The following is a 24769-nucleotide window of genomic DNA, read 5'->3' on the forward strand; positions in this document are numbered from 1 at the left end:
GGGCGCTGGCTGCGGAGCAGGGGCCGATGCGTCCGGGACCACCACTGGAACATGAACGGGAGCAGGAGCTGGAGCTGGGGCTGACGCCTTCGTCGCTGCCTCCCCTGAGCCTGCAGGCTCAGGGGCCCACCCAGAGCCATTATTAAATAAATGGATGTAATAATAAAAGAGTCTGCTAACTTAACCGCCGTCTTCAACGCTGCGTTGTTTAAAAACGGCGCTCTTCCGTGTTTATTCTGCTTTGGTTGTTCAGTAACACCGCCCCCAGCCCCCGACGTAACGTGGTTCTTTACTCTGGACCAGCAAAGAGTTGGTTCTTGTGTAGCACCAGTTTTGAGAGCCAGGAGCCGGTGCTTAGGCTGTGTAAAACCAAAGAACTGGTGCTAAGTCTGGCTCTAGCCCAGAACCAGCCCTGGAAGCAGCTTTGTGTAAAAGGGGTAAAGAAAACCCACGTTTAATCCTGGGTTTTCAGGGTTCACTTTATACCTTAGCATGGTAACTTATGCTGAAACTACACAGAGCAGGGTAAGTCCAAGGTAGTGGATCAAAAAATAGAATAGAAATTCCTTCCTTTTACAGTATGAGAAAACAAATACCTAACTAATGAAATTATGATCTGAAAAATGCAGAGTGGAAGAGTTGCTCTTTAAATCTGAGACACCTGGAGAAGTTAACTCAGAAAAAGAAAAAGCAGATACAGAAGTCACAATCAGAGATGGAGAGAACACGGAAATAACTTCAGACAAAGTTTTTTTTTGTTTTTCAGTTTGATCATGAAACTAAGGCCGTCTTATACAGGTGCAACGCAGTTAACGGGATACATGTGTTGATTTACAGTCAGATCTCCACCAGGATCACAATGGAGGCACTGATACTGATCATTTTGCTAACGAGGATGGACACCCACTAACGATGTGCACAGTTTGCCACATGTCATCAGGATTTTTGTGTGACAGAGGCATCCAAAAATAGGTAGGTCAAAAAATGTTTTTTTTTTTTTAAATTAAAAAGTATGAAACACAGAAACTAGATGTCATAAACAAACAATGTTTGTATGTGCAGTTTCAAGACCATGATCTTCATAGCCATGATTAGTGTAAGTCAAGTTAAGTTTGATACTTGAGGATAGATACATGTTTCTTTTATAGGAAAGAAAAATAGCCCTTTAAGTCTTTCCAAATAATAACTTAATTAATACGTTATTCAAATAATGCACCAGTCATGGGGTAAATCAAATTTGACTTCAGAAAATTTCAATTTTTCCTTTAAAGCATTTTTTCAACAAAAAAAAGGTATTTCATCTTATCTTATTCAATAACGTTTTAGTTCCCACAGAAGAGATCAGTGGTTTGAAATATATTACATTTGCTGCTTTAGTAAAAAGCTAAAATCATGATTATGTGTCTTTGTACCGAGGAAGCACGCCCCCCCTGAACAGCACTGCAGTTCCCTAATGTGTTTTTATTTGCTCTCTGTCGCTCCTCCCCATCTACTCAACCTCCTCTTCTTCCTCCCAAGCGGATGTCACCAGAGCCATTAGCCTGGCAGATAAAAAAAAGGGTCAAGTGTTGTTCCGTGATGTCGAAATTAATGACTAAAGTCCCAAAGAGAGGAGGGGTGTGGAGGGTGAGATGGATGAAGCAATATCAGGGGAAGTTTGAGGTTGAATTGTTGACAGTGTTTAAAAGATCAGATGTGTGTATCCCAGTGAAAAATGTTGAGACTTTGGAGGGCGGATGCCTTTTACCAAACTGCACTCTCATCCATTCCTCCCACGCATCCTCTCAAATCACGACTGCAACATCATGGAACAACATGTGTTGAATTTTTGAAATCACACCGACATCCAGTCATTTAATATCCCCCGTGCGTAGTTTTTTGTGAAGTCACTTCAGTTGGAGCACTTGGGTCAAAATGTTTAGTTATGCCTCGCCATTTAAGAGGACAAAAAGCAGTTGTTGTATTTGAGTAATATAAGGTTAATAAGTTCCAACGGTTTTATCTTCAGTGCAGGGAATGGAGAGGGAGAGAGGAGAGCCCTCAGCCACACACACACACACACACACACACACACACACACACACACACACACACACACACACACACACACACACACACACACACACACACACACACACACACACACACACACACACACACACACACACACACACACACACACACACACACACACACACACGTACATGAGCTCATTTAGTATGGTTTAAAAAAAGAACAAAATCTGCGACTTGACACCACTGACTCCATCCTGTGGGTTTATAGCAGCTTTACTCTGTAAAGCTTACTTGTACACTGTTGTATCTGCATTTTCTGTGTGCAGATGAGAATGTCTGAGTTTAATGCTGAGTTTGGAATCAGTAACATAATATTTCAGCTTATACACCTTTAAACACAGGTATTGTTTTTCCTTGCAGTGCAGCTGGTAACATGGCGATTATATTTCACTGTTAACAAACTAACAGCAGGTTATGTGGTGTCAGTATGGTCACCACAGGATGTGATAGTTTTAAATTCCTCTTATTACTCATCAACTACTTCAGCAAGTTGCAGGAAGTTCATTGATATTCATATATTGACTGAGCAACTGGAAACTCATCTTCATTTTATGGTAGAAGCAGCAGCTAGCTGGCCGAATCTGAATTTCTGTAACACAAATGGAGATTCAATGACAAGAAAATTATATGAGCCCCCTCAAATCTTTTAGTTTTCTGCATTAATGTTCTATAAAATGTGATCTGATCTTCAGCTATGTTATATTGACAAACTCAGAAATCTCATTTTGCTGTTCTTAAAAACATCTGATGTGGACCATTCATCACAAAACGGAGTCTTAACTATAATCAAGAGTAGTTGATCAAAATAAGACTAGAAAGGTATAAAAGTAATCTCAAAGATTGTAGACGTCTTTCGGCCGACAGTGTCTGCACAGGGAGACTCTTCTCTTTGGTTAAATTTTTGGTTAAATCTTTGGTTAAATTTGCATGACTCTTCCTAGAGGTGCGTGTCCAGCTGAGATTATTCCAAAGACACAATGCACAATTCCCAGTGAGACAAGGACTACAAGGACAGTCCAGATGAAGACATCACAAAAACTGGTAAAGATCTCTGCTCACGACTCAATCAAATGAAAGTAATTCAAGAGAGCATCTATGCAATCGCCAACACTAGTGTGAAAATGTTTTGTCGATTAATGCAATGAAAATAAAATCACAAAAGAGCACAGCTTACAATAATGAAAACGTCATTTCAGCGGTAAACCAAAAAATATCTTACAGGATGACATCCGGATGGCTGTCCACCGGTGATGCAGCAGGACTATGCACCTAAATACTGAAGTCAAACCATCACAGAATGGCCTCAGGTAAACTTCACCTTCTACAGTGGTCCAGTGCAGAGCACAAACATTAACTCCATGGAGATGCCGTGGACTGACCGGAGGATAGCTGTTCGCATCAGATAACCAAGAAAATTGTCTGAGATGAAGCAGTTCTATAAAGAGGAATGATCAGGCAGTCCTCCTGAAGAGCAGGTTTGATCCAGAGCTCTAGAAAGCACTTGCTTGAAGTATTACTGCCAAAGGAGGTTCGACTGAGGGTTCACTTACCTTTTCCAGGAGCACTGAGATTAAGTGTATTCAATAAAGACAGCCCAATATCCCTTATAAATGTAGATCTCAAAATAATCTGCAAAGCTCTTTCCAAACGTTTGGAAAGAATATCCCCTTCTATTGTACACCTGGATCAAACAGGCTTTATTAAGGGTAGACATTCTTCTATTAATACACGTAGACTAATTGATATTATAGATCATTTAAATTTCAATAATCTAGAAAATACAATTATATCTCTAGATGCAGAAAAAGCATTTGATCGGGTAAACTGAAAATTATATTGGAAATTTTGCATAAATTTGGATTTGGCAAATCTTTTATTGATTGGATAAAGATATTATATAACTCTCCCAAGGCATGTGTAAGGACAAACGATCAAATTTCAACAAGCTTTAACTTGCAAAGAGATACCAGACAGGGTTGTCCTGTTTCTCCTTCACTATTTGAGATATTTATTGAGCTTTTAGCAGCTGCTATTAGGCAAAACCAAAATATTAAAGGCATACAATTCAAAACTTTAGATCACAAGTTAAGTCTTTATGCTGATGATGTACTACTCTTCCTCCAGAAGTCACGAACCTCACTGTCACACACAATTGGACTCATAGATGGATTTTCATCTCTGTCTGACTCTTCTATCAACTGGTCCAAATCCACAGTTTTGTGCATCAACTGCAAATTCCAGAATACAGCCACTACTAAATTACAATCAGGAAATTTCAGATATTTAGGCATAAACATCTCCCCTAGGCTGTCAGAGCTAACAAAACTAAATTATGCTCAGCTCTTAAAAAAAATAGAGGATGATCTTACCCGATGGAATTTTCTTCCCATTTCACTCATGTGGAGAATTGCCACCATCAAAATTATGGTTTTACCAAAAATAAATTATCTTTTTGTTAATTATACCCTTCAAGCCCCCTTCCTCTCGGTTTAAGTCACTGAACTCATACAGTACATATCCAAAATCTCTCACTAGATAGTCAATGGCTGGATTCAAAGTGTTTTGCAATGATTTGGAAATCTCAGATTTCAGATATCAGTCAAATTAAATGTAACTCACAGTGCACAGAGAACACCCCTGATAATTATATGCACGCTTTATGGTTTTGTGAACCTGTGCAGAAATTTTGGCTAGAGGTATGTGAAGATTTATCCACATGGCTCAATTACAGAATTCTTGTGTGCCCCACGCTATGCATACTAGGTCAGCTGGGTGACATCCACATGGAACCTAACTTGGCTCACTTGGTTCTCACTGCCTTATGCATTGCAAAGAAAACCATTCTAACAAACTGGAAACAAAAGTCTAATCTATGTATTAATCAATTTATGAATCTTTTGGTAGATCATATCAGTAATGAGATAATGTCTGTTTCCACTAAATATCATTTGGCACTTTGGCAAGAACTGCATTCTCTCTGGTCCCCGTTTATGGATTCATAACTTAATGGGGTCAGGTGGGTGGTGATCCTGTAACTCTTGGAATTGGGGGTTAACTTGGAGCGCTGAGATAAAAAAAAAAAAAAAAAATTTAAATAAAGACAGGAAAAAAACTTTTATGTATTATCGGTTAAAGCGTATTCTGTTTTACTGTAACTTAGATGAAGACTGGACCATGTTTTATAGCAAATTAATACAGAAAGCAAACAAATTGCATGTTTATTCTTTGAATTAAATAATACTTTTATTTGGAGGAGTGATCCTTAGAATTCCCCACTAAATGTGAGCAGCAGTACAGGACTCAGAAGCAAAGGGAGGAAAATCTAGCCATTCAAGAGTGCTTACTGGCACCTTAGTGACTAATGATTTTCCCCTGCCTGTGTGAACACATACAATAACAACAGTAAGGAGGAAAGGATGGTCTTTATGTCTTCTGGCGTTTTCATTCACTAGAAAGACAAACAGCTGCAGGTATTACAATGACGACACAGATAAGTGTTTTAAAATAGATAAAAAGTTAGAAGTATGTAGACCCATAGTTTTGTGAATGATCTTTATCTTTTTACACGGTCCCGTGTATACAGTGACAACAAAGGATAAAGTTTGCAAATACCAATGGTTGTATTTTAGACATGTATTAGTTCCCAGCTTATATGCAAAATGGGCAATTTTTGCAAAGTTGCTTTGAGTAAAAGTAAGACTACAGTCAAAATAAACGTGCATAAACAATGGGCTTAGAAAAAGTCTAAAAAGTAAAACATGCAATATTTGATATATATATTTAAAGCCTTCAGCTAGGACTTTTATAAGGCCTATTGTCAGAGATGGCAGCCATAAGTCTTGTTGGGAATGATCCCACAAGCCTGGCCCTCCTACCCTTCAGAGTAAGTTCATCTAGGCAGAAAGAGTCTTTCCAGAGATGCTCTATTGGCTCACTCCAGGAGTTTCACAAATGTCCCACGAAGCCACTCCTGTTTGTTTGTCAGTGTTCTTCTGATTGTTTTCTTGAAACTCATGCTTTTGCCTCTGTGTAAGAGTAAAAACAGTTTGGGGATAACTTTTCTGTATTTTTCCCTGTCTTTCTCTCAGTCCTGACAAGTATCCCAACCCCCGCCTGGTTTCCTGCACATTCAACTGTTGGGAATTATGACCAGATAGTTCGGTCTTTGTTTCTCCTTATCAGGTTTTGTGTCCCATGATCTGAGAGCCAGTCAGGTGCCTTTTGGCAAACTCCCAGTGCGCTGTCATGTCCCATTTAGCAAAGAATGGCTTCTGTCTGGCAACACTGTCATAAAAGTGAGATTAGTTGAGTGTTGCACTGTTGTCGTATCTCTGTAAGGTACTCCCAGCGTCACAAAGGAACCCTGGGTCTCATTTAGGCATCACTGGCTTGTTTGTTACCTGAATGACCCGACTATTCATGGCTACTTAACCAGACCAACTAGCTGGAGGTTTGTGGAAGGAAATGGCTCAAACACAACGGATCTTCAGTGTCTTAACTTTGCTTCCGTATTTACTGCACATCTTTTATTGTGAATGATAAAACATGAGTTAGAGCACTTTGTCATGGCAGTGTGAGGGTGAATCTGCGTGTGTCCACCTCACATGTGTCCCAACATGTGTGTGTGTGTGTGTGTGTGTGTGTGTGTGTGTGTGTGTGTGTGTGTGTGTGTGTGTGTGTGTGTGTGTGTGTGTGTGTGTGTGTGTGTGTGTGTGTGTGTGTGTGTGTGTGTGTGTTGCAGTTGTAGGGGGGTAGGGTGTGGCTCCTTTACTTCCTGTTGTATATACTGTTACGAGTGGACAGATAGAACAGTCATGTGGTAATTAGCTTTGCTCATTAAACTGACCGCAGGCTTTGTTCTGCCATCTGGATACACTGTCCTACCTCCTCTGTGTGAGTGACTGACATCGTTTTCCTTTTCTTACAAACCCTGCATATCCTGCGTACATAACAGCCTCAAATACAATATTCAGTTAATATCTTCTTCATCTATTTCCAAGTCTGTTCTTTCATACACCGGAATAAGGCAGAGCTCTGTCCTTGGCCAACAACAAGCCTTTACTTTGAACTCTTTCTGCTTTAACCCATTGTGTGCAGGATAAATCCTGTGCAGTGTACTGCAGGATTCCAACCTACATATTTAATATTCCAGCTCTGACCTACTTCCTAATTAGATGCATTTTCTTGCTATCTGCACATTTTTCAAGGAGAAAAGCATTCCACACACATTCTTGACATTCCTTCATTAGAGTCACAAAGTCATCATTCGAGGGTACATGGGCATCTGATTTATAAATTAGGTTTGAAAGTGTGAAAAAGTGGGGCACAAAGAAGACTGGACTGTAATGCAAAAGCAGATCTGTCCATGAGGTGCATGCATGGTCTTGGATTAGTGGGTTCAATATGCAATCTAAGCCTTAAGCTTGTTTCTGCTTAATACAAAATAAATCATTTATTTTTCATTCATTTCATTTATTTATTTATTCAAACAGGTTAAAACAAAAACAAAATAATCAGAATACATAAAATGTATATACCGAAAAAAAACAAAGAACAACAAAGAAAACCATAAGCAAAACAAAGCAAATTAAAGAGACAAATCTATATGTAGATAAATATTTCCTGTTTGAAAGGGTGTAGGATGAAGTTTCAAAAAACTTTTCTAGTCCTACCCCTTCTAATGTTCTGTTTTTACCATTTCTTCATTTCACAGAACTTCTAAAAGAAAAGCATAAAAGAAAAGAAAAGGTGGTTCAGCTGAGCAAGGCACTTTGGTCATTGGCTGTCAGTTCATGTGTCCATTTCTGTGTTGTATCCATAAAGAGTATTGATTTTAAAGATTTGTTTAAACTTACTTAGTGATTTGCATGATTTCATTTCATCTTTGCAGTTGCTCCACAGATTAACTCCCATCAGTGATACACAATGGGTGTTGATGTTTGTTCGTACATGCTGTTTTTTAAAATTGCATATTCCCCTGAGATTGTGTTTATTTTCTTTTATTTAAAACAACTTCTGGATGTCTTGTGGCAACTGATGATGATTTGCTTTGTGCATGATTTGTAAAGTTTTGAAGTCGACCAGATCCTTGAATTTGAGTGTTCTCAGTTTGATGAAGAGTGGGTTTGTTGATTCTCTAAAGGCTGCTTTATTTACAATTCTTATTGCTCTTTTTTGAAGTTTGAATATTGTATCCGTGTTTGTTTTATATGTGTTCCCCCATACTTCCCCATACATCTAAAAAAAATAAAAGCAAAGAAATGACAAAATGGACAAAAACAGTTCATAAAGACAAGATGGCGCTCACTTGTGGGCGACATTGCGGAGCTCTCAGAGTCAGAATCAAACTTGTGTTTTTTCTATTGGTTTCCCTCACCTTTATTTGCCATGATGGAGAAACAGTCTGAGCAACTATCAGCTATGACTGGACAGTATTATTACAGCTGGCACAACAGAGTCAGAGTGTATTTTGTTCCCTGAAATACTTGCGACGCCAGTACGGGATCCAGCAGCGGGACTTCCTGGTTGCAACGGGCCGAAGTGCAAACGCGGTAGGTCAGGAGGAGTACAGCCGAGTCTCTGGCATCTGGTTAACTCAGGAAGTTTAGCCCTCCCAATGATACTGTTCACGAACGTCCAGTCTCTGGATAATAAAATGGACGAGCTTCAGGCAAGGATTTCCAAGCAGCGGTACGTGCAGGACTGTTCTATGCTGTGCTTCTGTGAGACATGGCTGAATGGAGAAATACCTGATGAGCCTCTAAGGAGGATAAACAATCTTCAGGGCCACCGCGACGCTGACATGAGCGGTAAGACTCGCAGCGGAGGAACGGCCATACTCGTCAAGCAGTCTGATGCACTGACTGTAAAGTTATCTCACGCTTCTCTTCTGAGGATGTGGAATATTTAACCCTGAGGTGCAGACTGTTCTCCTTACCCAGACAACTGCAGTGCATTATTGTGACTGTTGTGTACATCCCTCCCTCTGCCAAGGAAGAATGTGCACTGGATAATCTGCACAACATGATCACTAAACATGAAAACAGGTACCCTGGGGGTGCTGTTATTGTGTTAGGGGATTTCAATCACTTTAATCTTCGGAAAAATCTGCCAAAATATCACCAGTATGTGACCTTTCCCACTAGAGGTAACACAACAGACCAATGCTATAGCAATCTAAGAAAAGCATATTTAGCTGAGCCCAAATCCCACTTTGGAACATCAGATCCCTTAGCAATCTTGCTCAAGCGTACTTACACCAGACAGCTGACAGCTAACCCGGTCACAGTCAGAACTGTAAACATCTGGACACTGGACAATGGCTAAACTGCAAGGCTGTCTCGAGCTTATATACATGAACATCTTCAAGGAAGCTACAAGTAACATACACAACTATAAAGATAATGTCAGTGACTATGTCAGCTGGTGCACTTCAATTTATGTCCCCTAAAAAACTGTCCGTGTCTTTCCAAATCAGAAGCATCGGTTTAACTCTGACATCGGCACTAAAATCAAGAAAAGGCAGGAGGCTTTCAATGCAAATGACAGCAAGGAGTATATGGGCCCGATATGAAGTGCAGAGGTCGATCAGAGCTGCAAAGAAAGCACACTCCCAAAAGTGGCAGGGCGTCAAAACACTCAATAACTACAGCACAGAGGCTAAGGACACAGATCTACCTGACTATCTTAACAGGTTTTACACCAGATTTGAGAAAATAAACACAGACTCTCCTTCTAAACTTCCCACCGACACCGAGGACCCCGCTCTCCTGGTGACAAACACACAGGTCCTGAGGGCTATGAAAAAGGTGAACCCCTACAAGGGTGCGGAACCGCATGGTGTGGCACAAAGAGTGCTCAAGGCCTGTGCCGAACAGCTGGTAGATGTGTACACCGACATCTTCAATCCATCCTTAAAACAAACTGTATTGCCACGGATATTTAAGTCCTCTATCATTATACCAGTTCCAAAGAAATCTGACATATCCACCCTGAACGACTACAGACCAGTGACACTTACATCAGTGGCCATGAACAAGGACGGATTATCATGACCACGGGCCCTGGACAAAAACTCGCTATGGGCCCCTACCTACAATAATATCCTACGTGCACGGTGCATGCCCTCCCCAATCACTCAGTTTGGTCACACAATGGCGCAGATAATCCACAATCACACCGTGTGATTGTGGATGGCGGAGTGGCGGAGTGTGGGTCTCAGTACCGAGAGGGCGGAGCATTCTCCATGGGCCCTTATGATAGTCATTTTAACGTTCAACAACACCTCATCCTACCCATCAAACTACATTTATCTCACTTTTATTGAGCTAAGCCTATAGGCCTATGCTGCAGAAAGCAGAGTAAAGTCACACACACACACACACACACACACACACACACACACACACACACACACACACACACACACACACACACACACACACACACACATATAGCCACTTAGTCACATGGCGCTGAAAACTCAGCCACGGACTGACTCAGTTCCATCTTTGATACAGTTTAAATACAAAAAAAAACCATTACACAATCTATTTAGATAGATATAGACTCAGCGGTCTATAACATCATTTCTGAGCTCTATAACAGAGAATAGACTCGGCGGTCTCGTTGACAACAACACAAAGCTCATTCAAATAGGCAGGTGGTCAAGAATACCACAACTCTGATAAAGAAATTATTTAAGAAGGTTACACTGACTCACCAATGGTAGTTGACTCTTCCATAAAACTTTGTACATGCTTAGTCCTCTTTTAAAGTTTAGCACTCATCTCCTTCATGGCCACAAATTTGCAAATTAGCTCTAACTGTTAAGGCTGATTTATGGTTCCGCGTTACACCAACGCAGCGCTTACGGCGTAGGATACGCAGCGATGCGCGGGGGGCTCTGCGTCGATTTAACGCGGAACCATAAAACAGGCTTTACAGCCATCAGCGTCCTGATGCGTTCAGGACAGTTGTAAAGTAAGAATTAGTCTACACTGACCGCACAATTCACATTTTATCGTAATTATAGCCTACAATTTACGATTATATATGAACGTATCACACAAAACGGGGCCCTATCATTGAGCTTGTACATTTATTTTAATTTACACATAAAAAAAAAAAAAAAAAAATGTTTGAAAGCCGAGGGCCCCCATTGGCTCCAGGGCCCTGGGCACACGCCCACTTTGCCCATGCGGTAATCCGTCTATGGCCATGAAGTGTGTGGAGAAGCTGGTACGCACACATAATGTCTCCCTGGTTCCCGTCACAGTTGATCCCCTGCAGTTTGCGTACCGTACCAACAGATCAGTGGATGATGCAGTAGCCATGGCCCTCTATCATGCACTACAACATCTAGACCGCAGCAGGACATATGCCAGAATGCTTTTCCTTGACTTTAGCTCAGGCTTTAATACCATCCGGCCTGGCAAAATGATTATAAAGTTAACTGACTTGCGGGTCCTGCCCACCACTTGTCACTGGATTCTGGATTTCCTCATGGACAGACCACAGGTGGTGAGGATGGGAGGCAGGATTTCAGCTGAGCTCACAGTCAGAACTGGGTCTCCACAGGGCTGCTGTCTCACCCGTAAACTCTTCACCTTCACCTCTTCACTAGTGACTGCGTTTCCACCTGGGACGACACCGTCATCATCAAGTACGCGGATGACACAACCGTCTTGGGTCTGATCAAAGGTGGGGACTAGTCGGGGTACAGGGGTCTGATCAAGGACATGCTTGCTTACGGTGAGGAGAATGACCTTATCCTCAACGTAGACAAAACCAAGGAATACATAATGGACTTAAGCAACTGCCACGGGGAAAAAGGCCCAGCAGCAGCTGCACTTCAACAGACTGCTCAGGAAGGCTGGGCTGAGCCTCCGCCTGCACACCAAAGCATGCAAAGGTTTGGTGGAGAGTATCCTCACAACGGGAATCACTGTGTGGAGTGGTAATACCACCCAGGTAGAGAGGAGGGCTCTTCAGAGGGTGATAAAGACTGCAGAGAGGATCATAAAAACAAAATGTCCCTCTATGGAGACCACAACGCTGCACCAAGAAGGCACATAGCATCATCAGAGACACACATCACCCAGCACACAACCTACTCAAACATAAACACTCTATATACAGCCTTATACCAAGCAGAGAGGACGGTATCATCACACGGAAAACACACTTTTACAACAGTTTCTTCCCTGCTGCAGTGAGACTGATGGCAAAAGCAGAGTACCATCAGCCCTCTTGACTAACCTACCTCTGTTCCTTGAAAATCAACTGGGAAACATGCAATATCCTTAGGTGAAGTTTGACGTGTCTGATATTGATTTTTTATTTTATTATTTTTCTTTTTTGTTTTAGTTTTTAAATGTTTACTCCTTCTCATTTGGTACTCTGAGTGTCCTTTGCATAAGAATTCCTATGTAGGTTAACAAATTTACAAATGGATAATAAACTTAATTTTACCTTATCTTATAAAAGAAAAAGGAAACGACACGAAAAACAACTAAAACAAACACAACACAGCCATGTGTCCTTATGCATGAGAAGATCCCCCGAGTCGCTTTTGCCCATTGCAAACTGTTGCGAATGGAAGCATCAGCTAACAGACAAGCGCAGGGAGAGCAGCCAGTGAGTCATACCAGTCTGCTCACAAGATCCTCATTTGCTGCCAGATCATTTGTGTGATGTATATCTGCGAAACGGAGAAACACTGACAAGTGACTGGCACTGGCAAGTGGAGCATGGCTGTGACATGCATGTAGGATGGGATGGTGTGTGTGTGTGTTGTGTGTGTGTGTGTGTGTGTGTGTGTGTGTGTGTGTGTGTGTGTGTGTGTGTGTGTGTGTGTGTGTGTGTGTGTGTGTGTGTGTGTGTGTGTGTGTGTGTGTGTGTGTGTGTGTCTGTTAGAGAAGTCAAGAGAAGCAGCGTTTTGTTGAGCTGTGGGACAAGACACTTGAGCCTTTAACTGGTCAAGAAGACAGCTCACATTTTGCACGTTGCATTCTTCATGTGATGCTGACATTGCAGCTGAATAAACGCACGCACGTATGTATATATATATATATATATATATATATTCCAAATATTTCAGATTTCTCTCAATATCTATAATTACATATACAGTATGTATATATATATTAAGGAATATTTTAATTATAATATTGATGCGGTTTATTTTTTTAATTACATTTTGGACATTTGTGCTATTTTTAAACGGGTACTGTTTTTAAACATGGTGACCGTTCAGGGTCAAAAAGATTAATTGAGAAGAATCGATTGGAAATGGTCCAATTCACTGCGAGGAAGCTGTAATCGGTAGCCTTGAAACGGTTATTAGTGGGGCGACTGTCCCCGTCACGTCAAAGTTAAAATGCTCGCCCTTGTCACAGACAAAACTTGCCATTATAATGGTCTGGCAAGATCATGAAACACATTCTTTCAGACAGTTTTGTAATAAATGTATTACAAGAGTATTGCCTGTTTGCAAATCTAGTGAGCTGTGGAAGAAAGACAACGTCAGAAAGAAAAGCAAGAATGGAGGAGCTGTTGAAGCGCACTAATGAGTGCATTAATGTTACAGAACTGGAGAATATAAAAATGAAATCTCTTTATGCCTGCAACTTTCCTTAAACTAAACTATTTTATCTGTTTTAATAACACTTTATATATACTTTATATATTTATATAGTTTATTTTATGTAATTTTACTGTAGAAATCTAACGTTCTACATCTCATGACCATTAAAAAAAGGTAATGAACCTTTCATAAACATTCAATACAATTTCAAAGAAAAGAAAAATACCCAATAGTATTTGACTTTACAAAAAAATATAAACCAATAGAGTAAAACGTTTTTCCTGAACTTTTTTAAAATGTAAAACATAGGTCTCAGACTTAACTACACAAGTGACAAAAGATTACATAAATCAGACATTCTTTTGCACCAAATGTAAACAGAATAAAATGTACGTAACACAAATAAAGATGGGGGGGGGGGAGGGGAAATTAAACAACACACCTATATGACAGAATTCAAGTATGTACTTTAACTACACATGAATATAAATATGAGCATAAAACTCATCTTTTCACTATAGCACGCAGAATCAGTCCAGTTTACGGTCTGAAACCAATCTGGTTTCTCAAAATTCAGGTGTGTTTTCTGAGATGTCTGCTGCCATCATTTACATGGGATTCAGATGGTGCGCCAACTGAATGCTTTCAAAAATAAACAGTTAGTGCGTGCAAGTGTGTGTCTGCGCGCGTGTGTGTGTGAGACTTGCATACTAAATGGAAGCAAGTCAGTGTTGGTATGAAGAACTGTTGCTAAGCAGCAGTGGTTGCTAGGTGGTGGTGGTGGGGAGGCAGGTCTGCATTCAGTGATGGAATCTGAGGGTTTACCTGTGTTCTGACGTGACGCGTGTGTGCTCCTGCTCCTTTGGATGTAACAGCATGAATACTGATTGTGCAGCAAGTTTCTATTTTTGATGCATGCTCTCATAGGGAGAAAAAGGAAACAGTTAAACCAAATCAAAGTAAAAGCAATAATTGTTATACCAGACATATGATTGCATTTGAAATAAGAAAGCTTAAGATCTCATGATTATTTTTAAATATAGCAACATTTATTTTAAAAGACAGCACAAAAGTCTCAGCCTAGTGATTTCAGATTCAGCAACGACAGAATGGCTCGTCTATCCTGCTTTATTTGCAGAGCAATCAAAGGAACCTCCAGAATATCTGACAGAGGAATAGACAGAGTGAAACGGGCACAGTCCTCGGCTTTCCCCGGGATGATTACAGTTCTGCAGAGTTGGGAGGGGGGAAGCCTCCCATGTTTCTGGCTTCCCCCTGCGTGTCTGATGTCCTTATCTTGTCACGAACATTTCATATATATATATTTTTGCTCAGCTGGTCCATCGTCAAACATGCTGTCCATCCCCGGTGTTATGTCTGCCAGATACGGTCTGATCCAGTCGGGTGAAGGACACAGTGGGGGGGTTGGCCGGGCGAGACACAGGCAGCCATTTGTACTCGAGGTCCTGTGACGGAGGGTCCAACCGCCAGTCATAATGCTTTAAAAGGTACATGCACACTTCCTGTGAGTGAGAAGGTACGTGAGTAAGTTAATAGGTAAATAAACTCTCATTTGATTGTGTTCTGTTTTTAGAGTCATTGCTGCTAAGCGGAAACAAAATCTTATAAGAGCTTGACTCTCCGCCAGCCCTGATTACGTTTCCAACTTGCGAAGCTACAGCATCCACAGCACTTCACTTTTTTGTATGTTCCCTACCAACGCAGAACCCCTTAGCAGCCACGTTTGAATCAAACACCAGGTCCCTTTGTCATAGCTGGCAGCACTAAGTCTTTCTTTTTAGTTCTGATGGTTAAAATTCAACAACCCCTTGAGTTATGATCAACAGTATCCTTATCATCCTATTTGAGTTTTAATTCTAATAGAATAGAAAGAAGCACAACGGCCAATGATGTCATAGCCAACATCTCCTCTGAGTTTATCCTGCAGTGGTTGAGCTGACCAATCACGTCCACCAACAGTCATGTTACCCCCCTCCTTCTTATGAATGAAGAGTTTCCTGATGTGGGGGGAGGAGCAGGATGAATGAATGGAGAAGGATGAAGGGAAGGAACTGAGGAAGACTGATGAAAGCAGGGGTGGGAGGGAACGAGGACAAGGGAAGGATGAAGCAGGGAGATGAGTCACATCTCTGACCTAGATCCCCGTGGTATACTTCTTACTCTGGTCTTGTCCTTCTTGTTACATGTGTGTGTGTGTGTGTGTTTGTGTGTGTGCGTGGTAAATGGTCAGCTTTCCTGGAAGCCATCGTTTAAATAGCCAGTCCGATACAACACAGCAGACATGGGAGGGGGACATGGGAAAGTATACAACATATATAATTTCTCATAAAAAAAAAAAAAAAAATTCAAAAGTTATTTTCAAAGTAATTCTATTAAGACTTCCATTCAAAATAAACTGCTTGTGATAGGGCTGGACATCATTAAGATTTATTTGATACCATAATTAGTGCTGTCAAGCGATTAAAAAAGTTGAGCGATTAATTAATTAAGATCTCTAATTAATGAATCGCTTTTTTTAATCTCACCTAAAAATTGCTGAGAAAAGCCCTCACCTTGAGGTGTTTCCCTTTGAATTCATTACATTATTGTGGCAGATCAAAAGATTGATATATAACAACAAAAAAAGTGGCTTTATAAAGTCATTTATTTATTTTTTTAACAGACTTGAACAGATGCAGTCCTAGCCACTTTCATCCACTTGGCAAGAACATTGGCCAGCCTCTCTGTCGCAGACGTGCGCATGCGCGGGCTGCTCTGCTCCAGTCTAGTTTGGGGAAGATCATTGCTGTGGTAACATCGTTGCTGCTAACGTTAGCTGTGTGGTAGGCTAAACTTGAGCTGCTTCGGTGGTGAGCAAAGTCCTCTCCACAAAGAAAACATATCACTCTACCTTTATAAATGGTGCAGTCGGGGCGTTTTAGAAATGTAAATTCCCCATTCATTGGACGGACAACTTTCGCATGCTCCTCCATTTTCACTTCTCTTCTCTGCTACTCACCGCTCCCCCATTGTCCAGTTACAACGGGAGTCTACCAGTGTAGGTAACCACGCCCAAACACAGTGACAGCCAATCAACGTCCACTTCAAGTTGGGACTGACCGTTGTTTTCCACCCTTAACAACTCAAGCACAAGAAGCCCAGCGCACAAACACAGACTTCAAAATAAAGGCAACTCGCAAACAGAAAAAGTAAAGTTAGAGATTAAAAAATAGATTAAGCGATTAAAAAACATAACTCGTAAATATGGCTGTAGTTTAATTAATCGCAATTAACGCGCTAATTTGACACCACTAACCATAATCAGTACCAATGCACTGATTTCTTTCAACGCATGATTCTCTATAATTTAAAGCAAAATACAGACATGGCATGTAAATAAATGAAAAAATGAAACCATCTCAGTTCACTTTATTTCAGTTTATTTGTATGGGGGAGTGGTAGACTAGTGGCTACAGAAGTGGGCTCTCATTGTAAGTTTCTTTGGATAAAAGAGTCTGCTAAATAACAGTAGTAGTAGTAATTCACGCTGAGTCATCTCAAAGCAGTTTATATTGAAGCCAAACAAGTTCAATACAAGTCTGACTAAATATTAGGGCTGCAACTAACAACTATTCTAATAGCCGATTAGTCGACTAATCGGATTATGAATCCTATAATTATTAAATGGCTCTTATTTAGTGCTCAGCTTCTAAATTTTGTATGAGGTTGTTTAAATGATGTGCTAATTAAAAAAAAGATTGATACTTCATTCAAAAATACATCTTTTAATGAACTTCGCTGCCTATCATGGAAATATTGTTTACCTGGTGCTGTACTCTATTGAGTGAGATGCTCTAAGGTGTTAAAAAACATGTGTGGTGACAATAGCAGTAGTCATAGGAAGGATAAAGAGGCGTCACTCTGTTGAAATCTTTATTTGCAGACCATAGTCGATTATTAAATTTGTTGGCGACTATTTTTATTATTGATTTTTGTCACAACGTCGACTAATCTTTGCCAATTATAAAGCAATTACTTACAATTCATTATGCTTCTATGAATAAAACAAAAAACAGCCTAACTCAGGAAATAGGCAGATTGCATCAAATGACACATCAAAGAAATCTGAAAACAGTGAAAAGTAAAAACTTCCTTTTAACAGGAAGATCCCACCACCAGAACCAGACTCAGGATGAGAGGGATTCTGCCTCAATCGGTTTGGGAAGAGGATAGGAGAGATACTAGGTAGGTTATACTTGCTCTAAGTCAACAATAGCAATAAGGACATATGCGTACAAGAGAGTAGAGTAAAAAAAGTGCCCTCAATGCAACATGGAAGGTCCTGCAAACGTCGAGGCTATAGGTATCGTCATTAGCCACTAAACAGCACTAAAGCTCAGGTAAACCTGAGCCAGCACTAACTACAAGCTTTATCATAAAGGGAAGTGTTAAGCCTTATCTTAAAGGTAAAAAGAGTGTCCGCATCCTGAAGCCAAGCTGGTAACTGGTTCTATAAGAGAGAAAACTGATAAATAAAAGATCTGTGACCAATTTTAGTTTTACAAACTCTGGGAACCACAAGTAAAACGCAGTGAAGTGCTCTGTTGGAACACAGAGTATGAAACAATGAGGATCAGATACGATAGAGACTGGCATTTAAAGACTTTATGTTTGAAGATAAAAGAATGTCATATTCTATCCCGGATTTCACAGGAAGCTAATTAGGAGAAACTCAGGAATATATGATTCTGTGGGAAGCAGGAAAAGCAGTAATGCGAGGCAAAATAATTTCCTTCTCATCAAATAAGAAAAAGAAAGAAAATTTAAAAATAAAGGAATTAGAATGTGAAATTAAAGCATTGGAGGAGGCCTACCAGGCCTCTGCAGATGAACACATCTTTAACAGAATAAGGACAACAAAGATAGAATTAAATAAAAATAATTGATACAAAAACACAGTTTCTGGTACAAAGGCTTCGTCTAGAGAACTTTGCACATGCCAATAGATCAGGGAGATATCTAGCCAATCAATTAAAAGTGAAGAAGGAAAAAACAACTATAACATCCATTAAGGATCAATCAGGGAATATCACCCATGATTCCTGTTCAATAAACTCCGTCTTCAGAGATTTTTACTGTAAATTATTTTCATCACAAATTGATCCACAAGACCAATCCATTGATCAGTTTATTGGAAATATCAAACTGCCAAAGTTACATCAAGAGCAGGTTACGAATTTAGATTCCTAAATTCACTCCATCAAGCTCTACAGCATATGCCCAATAATAAAGTTCCCAGCCCAGATGGCTCTCCAAACGAATTGTATTAAGGGTTTTGGATCATATTAGCACCAATATTTGATAAAATGGTCTTAAACATTAAGGAGAATAAAAGCTTACCCTCAAATATGAACTCTGCTAATATCAGCCTCCTATTGAAACCAGATAAGGACCCTATGCTCCAATCGAGCTACCGCCCATGGAAAGAATAACCCCTTCTATTATACACCTGGATCAAACAGGCTTTATTAAGGGTAGACATTTTTCTACTAATACACGTAGACTAATTAATATTATAGATCATTCGAATATCAATAATCTGGAAACTACAATTATATATCTAGATGCAGAAAAGGCATTTGATCGGGTAAACTGCACATTTCTATTTGCAACTTTGCATAAATTTGGATTTGGAGAATCTTTAATTGATTGGATAGAGATATTATATAGCTCTTCCAAGGCATGTGTAAGGACAAACGATCAAATTTCATCAAGTTTTAACTTGCAAAGAGGTACCAGACAGGGTTGTAATCTTTCTCCTTCACTATTTGCGATATTTATTGAGCCTTTAGCAGCTGCTATTAGGCAAAACCAAAATATTTTGCATTGTATTGCATACAATGCAAAACTTTAGATCAAAAGAATTCACAAACCTCACTGTCACAGACAATTGCACTCATAGATGGATTTTCATCTCTGTCTGACTCTTCTATCAACTGGTCCAAATCCACAGTTTTGTGCATTAACTGCAATTTCCAGAATATAGCCACTACTAAATTCAGCAAACATCTCATATTTAGGCATAAACATCTCCCCTAGGCTGTCAGAGCTAACAAAACTAAATTATGCTCAGCTCTTAAAAAAAATAGAGGATGATCTTATCCGATGGAATTTTCTTCCCATTTCACTCATGGGGAGAATTGCCACCATCAAGATGATGGTTTTGCCAAAAAATAAATGATCTTTTTTCAGCTGCCTGCGCTGGGGGGGCATCGCTGCCTTGTGCAGTCGTCGTTGGGGCAGGGGGCACGTTCCCCGGCGTCTGTGGGGACTCTGGGGCTTCTGGAGTGTCCGCTGTGTGGGGGCAAGGGGAAGTAAGGGGGGGCGGGTCGTCAGAAGAAGTGGTGAGAAGTGGGCAGGTTGGAGCGAAGCTGTTGTGACGTATTTGATTGTGTGATCTAAACAGAGAAGACAACAACACTAAATATGTAGAACCTGGGGGAGATGATATATGTGCTGCTGGGTCTGTGGCTTGTGTTCGATATCAAGTTAAAAAATGAGAGTGAAAGAAGCTTCAAGCGGCAACGCTTTTTTTTTTATTTTGTTCGTCGGCGCTGATTAGAAATCAGCTGGGAGCCTCGAGCGGCTGGGAAGTGACCGAGTGCCAGGTAGATCTGGTCATTCTATCGAGATATTAATAAAAGGCCATATCGCCCAGCCCTAGTGTGAATGGAGGACTGTTTGTACCATCTCCCACTCCATGCCAGTGGCTGGGGCTGCGGTATGCTGCTGACCGGGCTTGGGGGACTGGGGCCCCCCCCGCCCTGGGCCAGTACCTCTGGCCCTACCTCCTGGCTTCGTGCTCTTCTCTTCCTCCTGCTCCCCTACATGACTCACGCACACATTCACTTAGGTCCGAGGGGTTAGGGGGTCCGGGGGGATGCTGTCTTACATACCCCGGGACTGCCTGCTCCTCAGTTTTTAATAACATCTTAGACATCTCTACACTCAACAGATATACACCTGACAAGGATACTTGCACATAGGGTCTTTGGAGGGGGGGCACTGTCAAATGTGGTTAGTGGCATAGCCACATGGTGCCCTGACTTCCCCCTCCCTGTTTTAACCGCATTAGTCACACTCACACACAATCATCAACTGCCCTGCGGTGCCGGGCCTCCAGGGGGAGATGGAAGTGGTGAGAGAATGATTGTCCATGTCTTTGTCAGTGAGTGAATGTTAGTGTCTGTGTGAATGGGTGTCCTGCGATGGACTGGTGAGGGTACACCTGTCCAAGGTGTACCCCTTCCTCTCGCCTGCAATTAGCTGGTATAGGCTCCAGCAGACCCCCGTGACCCTGCAAAGTATAAGGCGGGTATAGATAATGGATTGATGGATGGATGAATGGGTGTCGGTTAGGGGTGGGAAAAAAAATCGACATTTCAATATATTGTTGTGCTCTCTGTTTCAATAAATAATCGATATACTGTCGGCTAATATCGATATTTTATTAAAACACACAATGTGGTTTACGCGGTTGTCACCGCACTATTGTTCAAGCTCTGCCCCGCCCGCCCCCGCTGCCCTCGTGAACAAAACAAACAGCCGCCTGAGAAACCAGTGCAGAAAATACAGAACGACCGGTTTACTTCGCACAGACAGCGGGCTGAGCAGCACTGTTAATGCTGGAAATTACTTGCTGTTTGAGCCGGTGTTTAAGCTGCCATGTGCGTTAATCTCCGCTCGCACAGACAACCAGCTGCGTTGTAAACGGACCCCGCTTGCGCTCCACGTGAGGAGAGCGGCTCGTACTGTAATACACAATTATGCCACCTATTACGCCGTTAAAGTAAATGATCGTCAGTCTTTTTGTGTTATGACGTTTATGCTTTTCACTCTGTGAGTGATCCTCGCTCGTATCCTTCCGTGTCCAGTCAACCGTGTGCTGGGAAAACTTGCAGATCATTGAATCACCAGACACGTTAAGCTTGATTTATGGTTCCGCTTTACATCAACGCAGAGCCTACGCCGTAGCCGTACGCGGCGACGCGTACAGTACGGTGCGTGTCGCCGCGTACCCTATGGTGTAAATCTGTGTTGGTGTAACGCGGAACCATAAATCAGCCTTTACACACGGACACACAGACACACGCCCACCCGTGCAAAACCAGTGTTCAGTGCTTTGGATATTTCAGCTTAAACTTCAAAATGTTATGTTAGTTCCATGAAGTTCATATTATTTATATTTATTATAGCTTATTTGGTTTCTTCTGTTATCGGATACAGTTTGTCATGACATAAGTGAAAAATGCCTGATGCTTCAATATGTGTGTGTGGTGACAGAATAAATTAGACAGGCTAAAAGGATATTGGAAAAGAAGGCATATTGAAAAGCCTATTTGAGTTATTTATTTCTTAGTTATTTCACAATAATTATTTGTGAAATTATTATTTCACTAGTTATTTTACAGTCATATAAATCAGGCAACAGCGCAAACATTTTTTTTAATAACACTAATCCACATCAATATCGGATCAAATCGAATCAAATGGTGATAATCGATTCTGAATCTTAAGAATCGGATCAATTCTTGACATTTTAATAGATACCCAGCCCTAGGAGGCAGTGAGGTACTGTGCAAAATTAAGTTGCTTACTGACTTTTCAGTATTAGAATCAAAGCAGTGCACTGTCTTGGTTTATATAAAACATGTTATTAATGTTCATGCACTTTAATTTGTCCAGCTGTACAGTGTTTACATTTACAAGCCTAGGAGACAGTGAGGAAATATGCACTTTCTTGTATGAAGTTTTGGCATTGAATAAATGCATAACTACAGACATTTTCCTTTTTATAGCTATTTTTTCTTTTTCAGTCCCATATATCGTGATATATCGCTCTTACCGATATATCGATATATCGATATATCGAATATCGAAAATATCGTGATATTATCGATATCCTGGGCCACATATCGCCAAAGTATCGAATTGGGACTTACCCGTATCGTCCCACCCCTAGTGTCCGTTGTCTAACCTGGGTTTGAGACTCCTTGCTGTTGGGCATGTCTGGGTGGCTCCTTGTTGGGGGGTTCCCGCACTTTCCCCCGCTGCCCTTGCAGCTGGGCACGCCTTTGGCTCTGGGGTTCACGCTTTCATTGGGGCGGGTGCCGGCCCGCCGGCGTCGACGGTCAACGTGGCCCCGGGTCTCCAGACAGGCTGGCCTCTCGCCGGGTGGGGGTTATGGGCCTGGAGGGTGTGGACCTCCTGGCCGCATGATCAGCCTATGTCGGGCGGCTGCTGCTCGGCTGGGTATTGGTCTATCAACATAGGTTTCCTGGCTGCCTCCTCCCGTAGTCATGGGGGCTCCGCCCGGGGCTTCCCTCTGTCTGGGAGGGGGCGGGGGCTTGCTGGCGGGGGGGATTTCCTCCCGCCCTCTTCTTGGTCCATTTTATGACTCATATGCGTGTTTGTGTGTGTTTGAGGGTGTGTATGTGTGTGGGTGTGTGTTTTATTCCTAATGCCTGAGTTATGGTTCTGCGTCAAACCAATGCTGTGCCTATGCCGTCGCTGTGACGCCGTCGTGAACCCTTCGGACTTCTCCGTCACTCCGTTTCGTCGCGGTGCAGCACCCCCCGTGACCGCTAATTTGCGTTCTTTTCCTGAATAGTTTATCTGACTTTTTCCGGTCACAGTGAATAAAAGAGATAAGGACAACTATTGTGCAAAAAAACAAAACCAAAAAAATCACACATACACGAAGAAAAGAGTGCTGGAAGTTCACGACTGCTTCAAACCGAAAACTGGAAAAGCGTTGCTTCCAAGCGAACCAATCACAGCCCTTTCGGTCTGTGTTTGGTCTGCGTCGCTTCGACGCGTGGTTACAATTTTTGGGAGGTGCGCATCAGTGACGGCGTCAGTGACGGCGTCAGTGACGGCGTCAGTGACGCGACAACGCCATAGGCACGGCGTCGTTTTGACGCAGAACCATAACTCAGCCTTAACAGATATATTTTCAAGAGCTGTGTGTGTGTGTGTGTGTGTGTGTGTGTGTGTGTGTGTGTGTGTTTTATTGCTAACAGATATATTTTCAACAGTTTGCTGAAACACCCACATGTTATCACTGGTTTTAATCTTTAAAAATTTGATAACAAACATTTGCCAATATGATGATGTCCAGGTGAACATAATCAATTGTAATGGGTCAAATAACGAACTTTGAGTTTGTGAGTTGACAGCCTGACTCAATAGATATAGACTGCTGAGATAAACTCCTCACTGGCAGACTAGTGCAATCTGCTTCCTTCCCTGTGACTCTCATCTGCCTTCTTCATTAAGAAACAGCAAAAATGAGCAGACTATGGAAAGCCCGTTGGCGCAAAATCAAAGATAAACAGATGAATATTCTTAAAATAATATATTATATATAATATAGTCTCAAACTAAGGGAATCTCAGGATTAATGAATTCTTGGTTCTGTTACTACCTTACCAGGCACTCCTTCAAAGTGTCATAGTAGAAGAAAACATCTTTATTACATCAGCTCTCCACAGGGGTGCCCCAAGGCTCTGTACTAGGATCTCTTCTCTTTGCCATTTACACCACCTCTCTGGGCCAAACTATTTATTCACACGGCTTCTCATTTTACTGTTATGCAGATTATACACAATTCTGCACAAATCTCAGTTTGCCTCTCTGATCTGTCTGCATGGATGTTTACCCATCTAAGACTGAAATCATGGTTATTACTGCCCATCGTTCATTCAGCCTTTATAATGACATTTCTCTGACCACCTTGTGGTAATTTCTTTGACCACCTTGCTTTGGTGTCCTAGTCGTGCTACTTTGCTCAGAATCAGAATCAGAGAGAACTTTATTGCCAAGTAGTTTTTTAACACACACAAGGAATTTGTTGTGGTGATTTGGTGCAATACAAAAGAACAAATAGTGAGATGTAAAATATAAAAGAAAAAGAAAAACATGTTGGTTTTAAAGTAGTTTAAAGTGCCAGGGTAATGAGTCTGGACAGAGGTGACCCAGGATGTGCGTTAATGTGATGCATAAGGTCAGAAGTGGAGTCTTTACATTAACGTAATCGGTGGGGGGA

The 24769-nt window shown here is 41.3% G+C and overlaps 1 protein-coding gene across 1 annotated transcript in view; it reads right to left on the reverse strand.

Moving 5' to 3' along the window:
- Window positions 1-14708: 14708 nt before the first annotated feature.
- LOC133454717 (uncharacterized) overlaps window positions 14709-24769 on the reverse strand; it is a 29282-nt gene continuing 19221 nt past the window's right edge. Inside the window, exon 11 of the mRNA XM_061733442.1 lies at window positions 14709-15185. Within this exon, the coding sequence (XP_061589426.1) occupies window positions 15009-15185 (177 nt within the window). The 3' untranslated portion in view covers window positions 14709-15008. The remainder of the gene's footprint in view (window positions 15186-24769) is intronic.

Source organism: Cololabis saira, chromosome 11 (assembly GCF_033807715.1).
Source record: "Cololabis saira isolate AMF1-May2022 chromosome 11, fColSai1.1, whole genome shotgun sequence".
In the NCBI taxonomy this organism is placed as follows: Eukaryota; Metazoa; Chordata; class Actinopteri; order Beloniformes; family Belonidae; genus Cololabis; species Cololabis saira.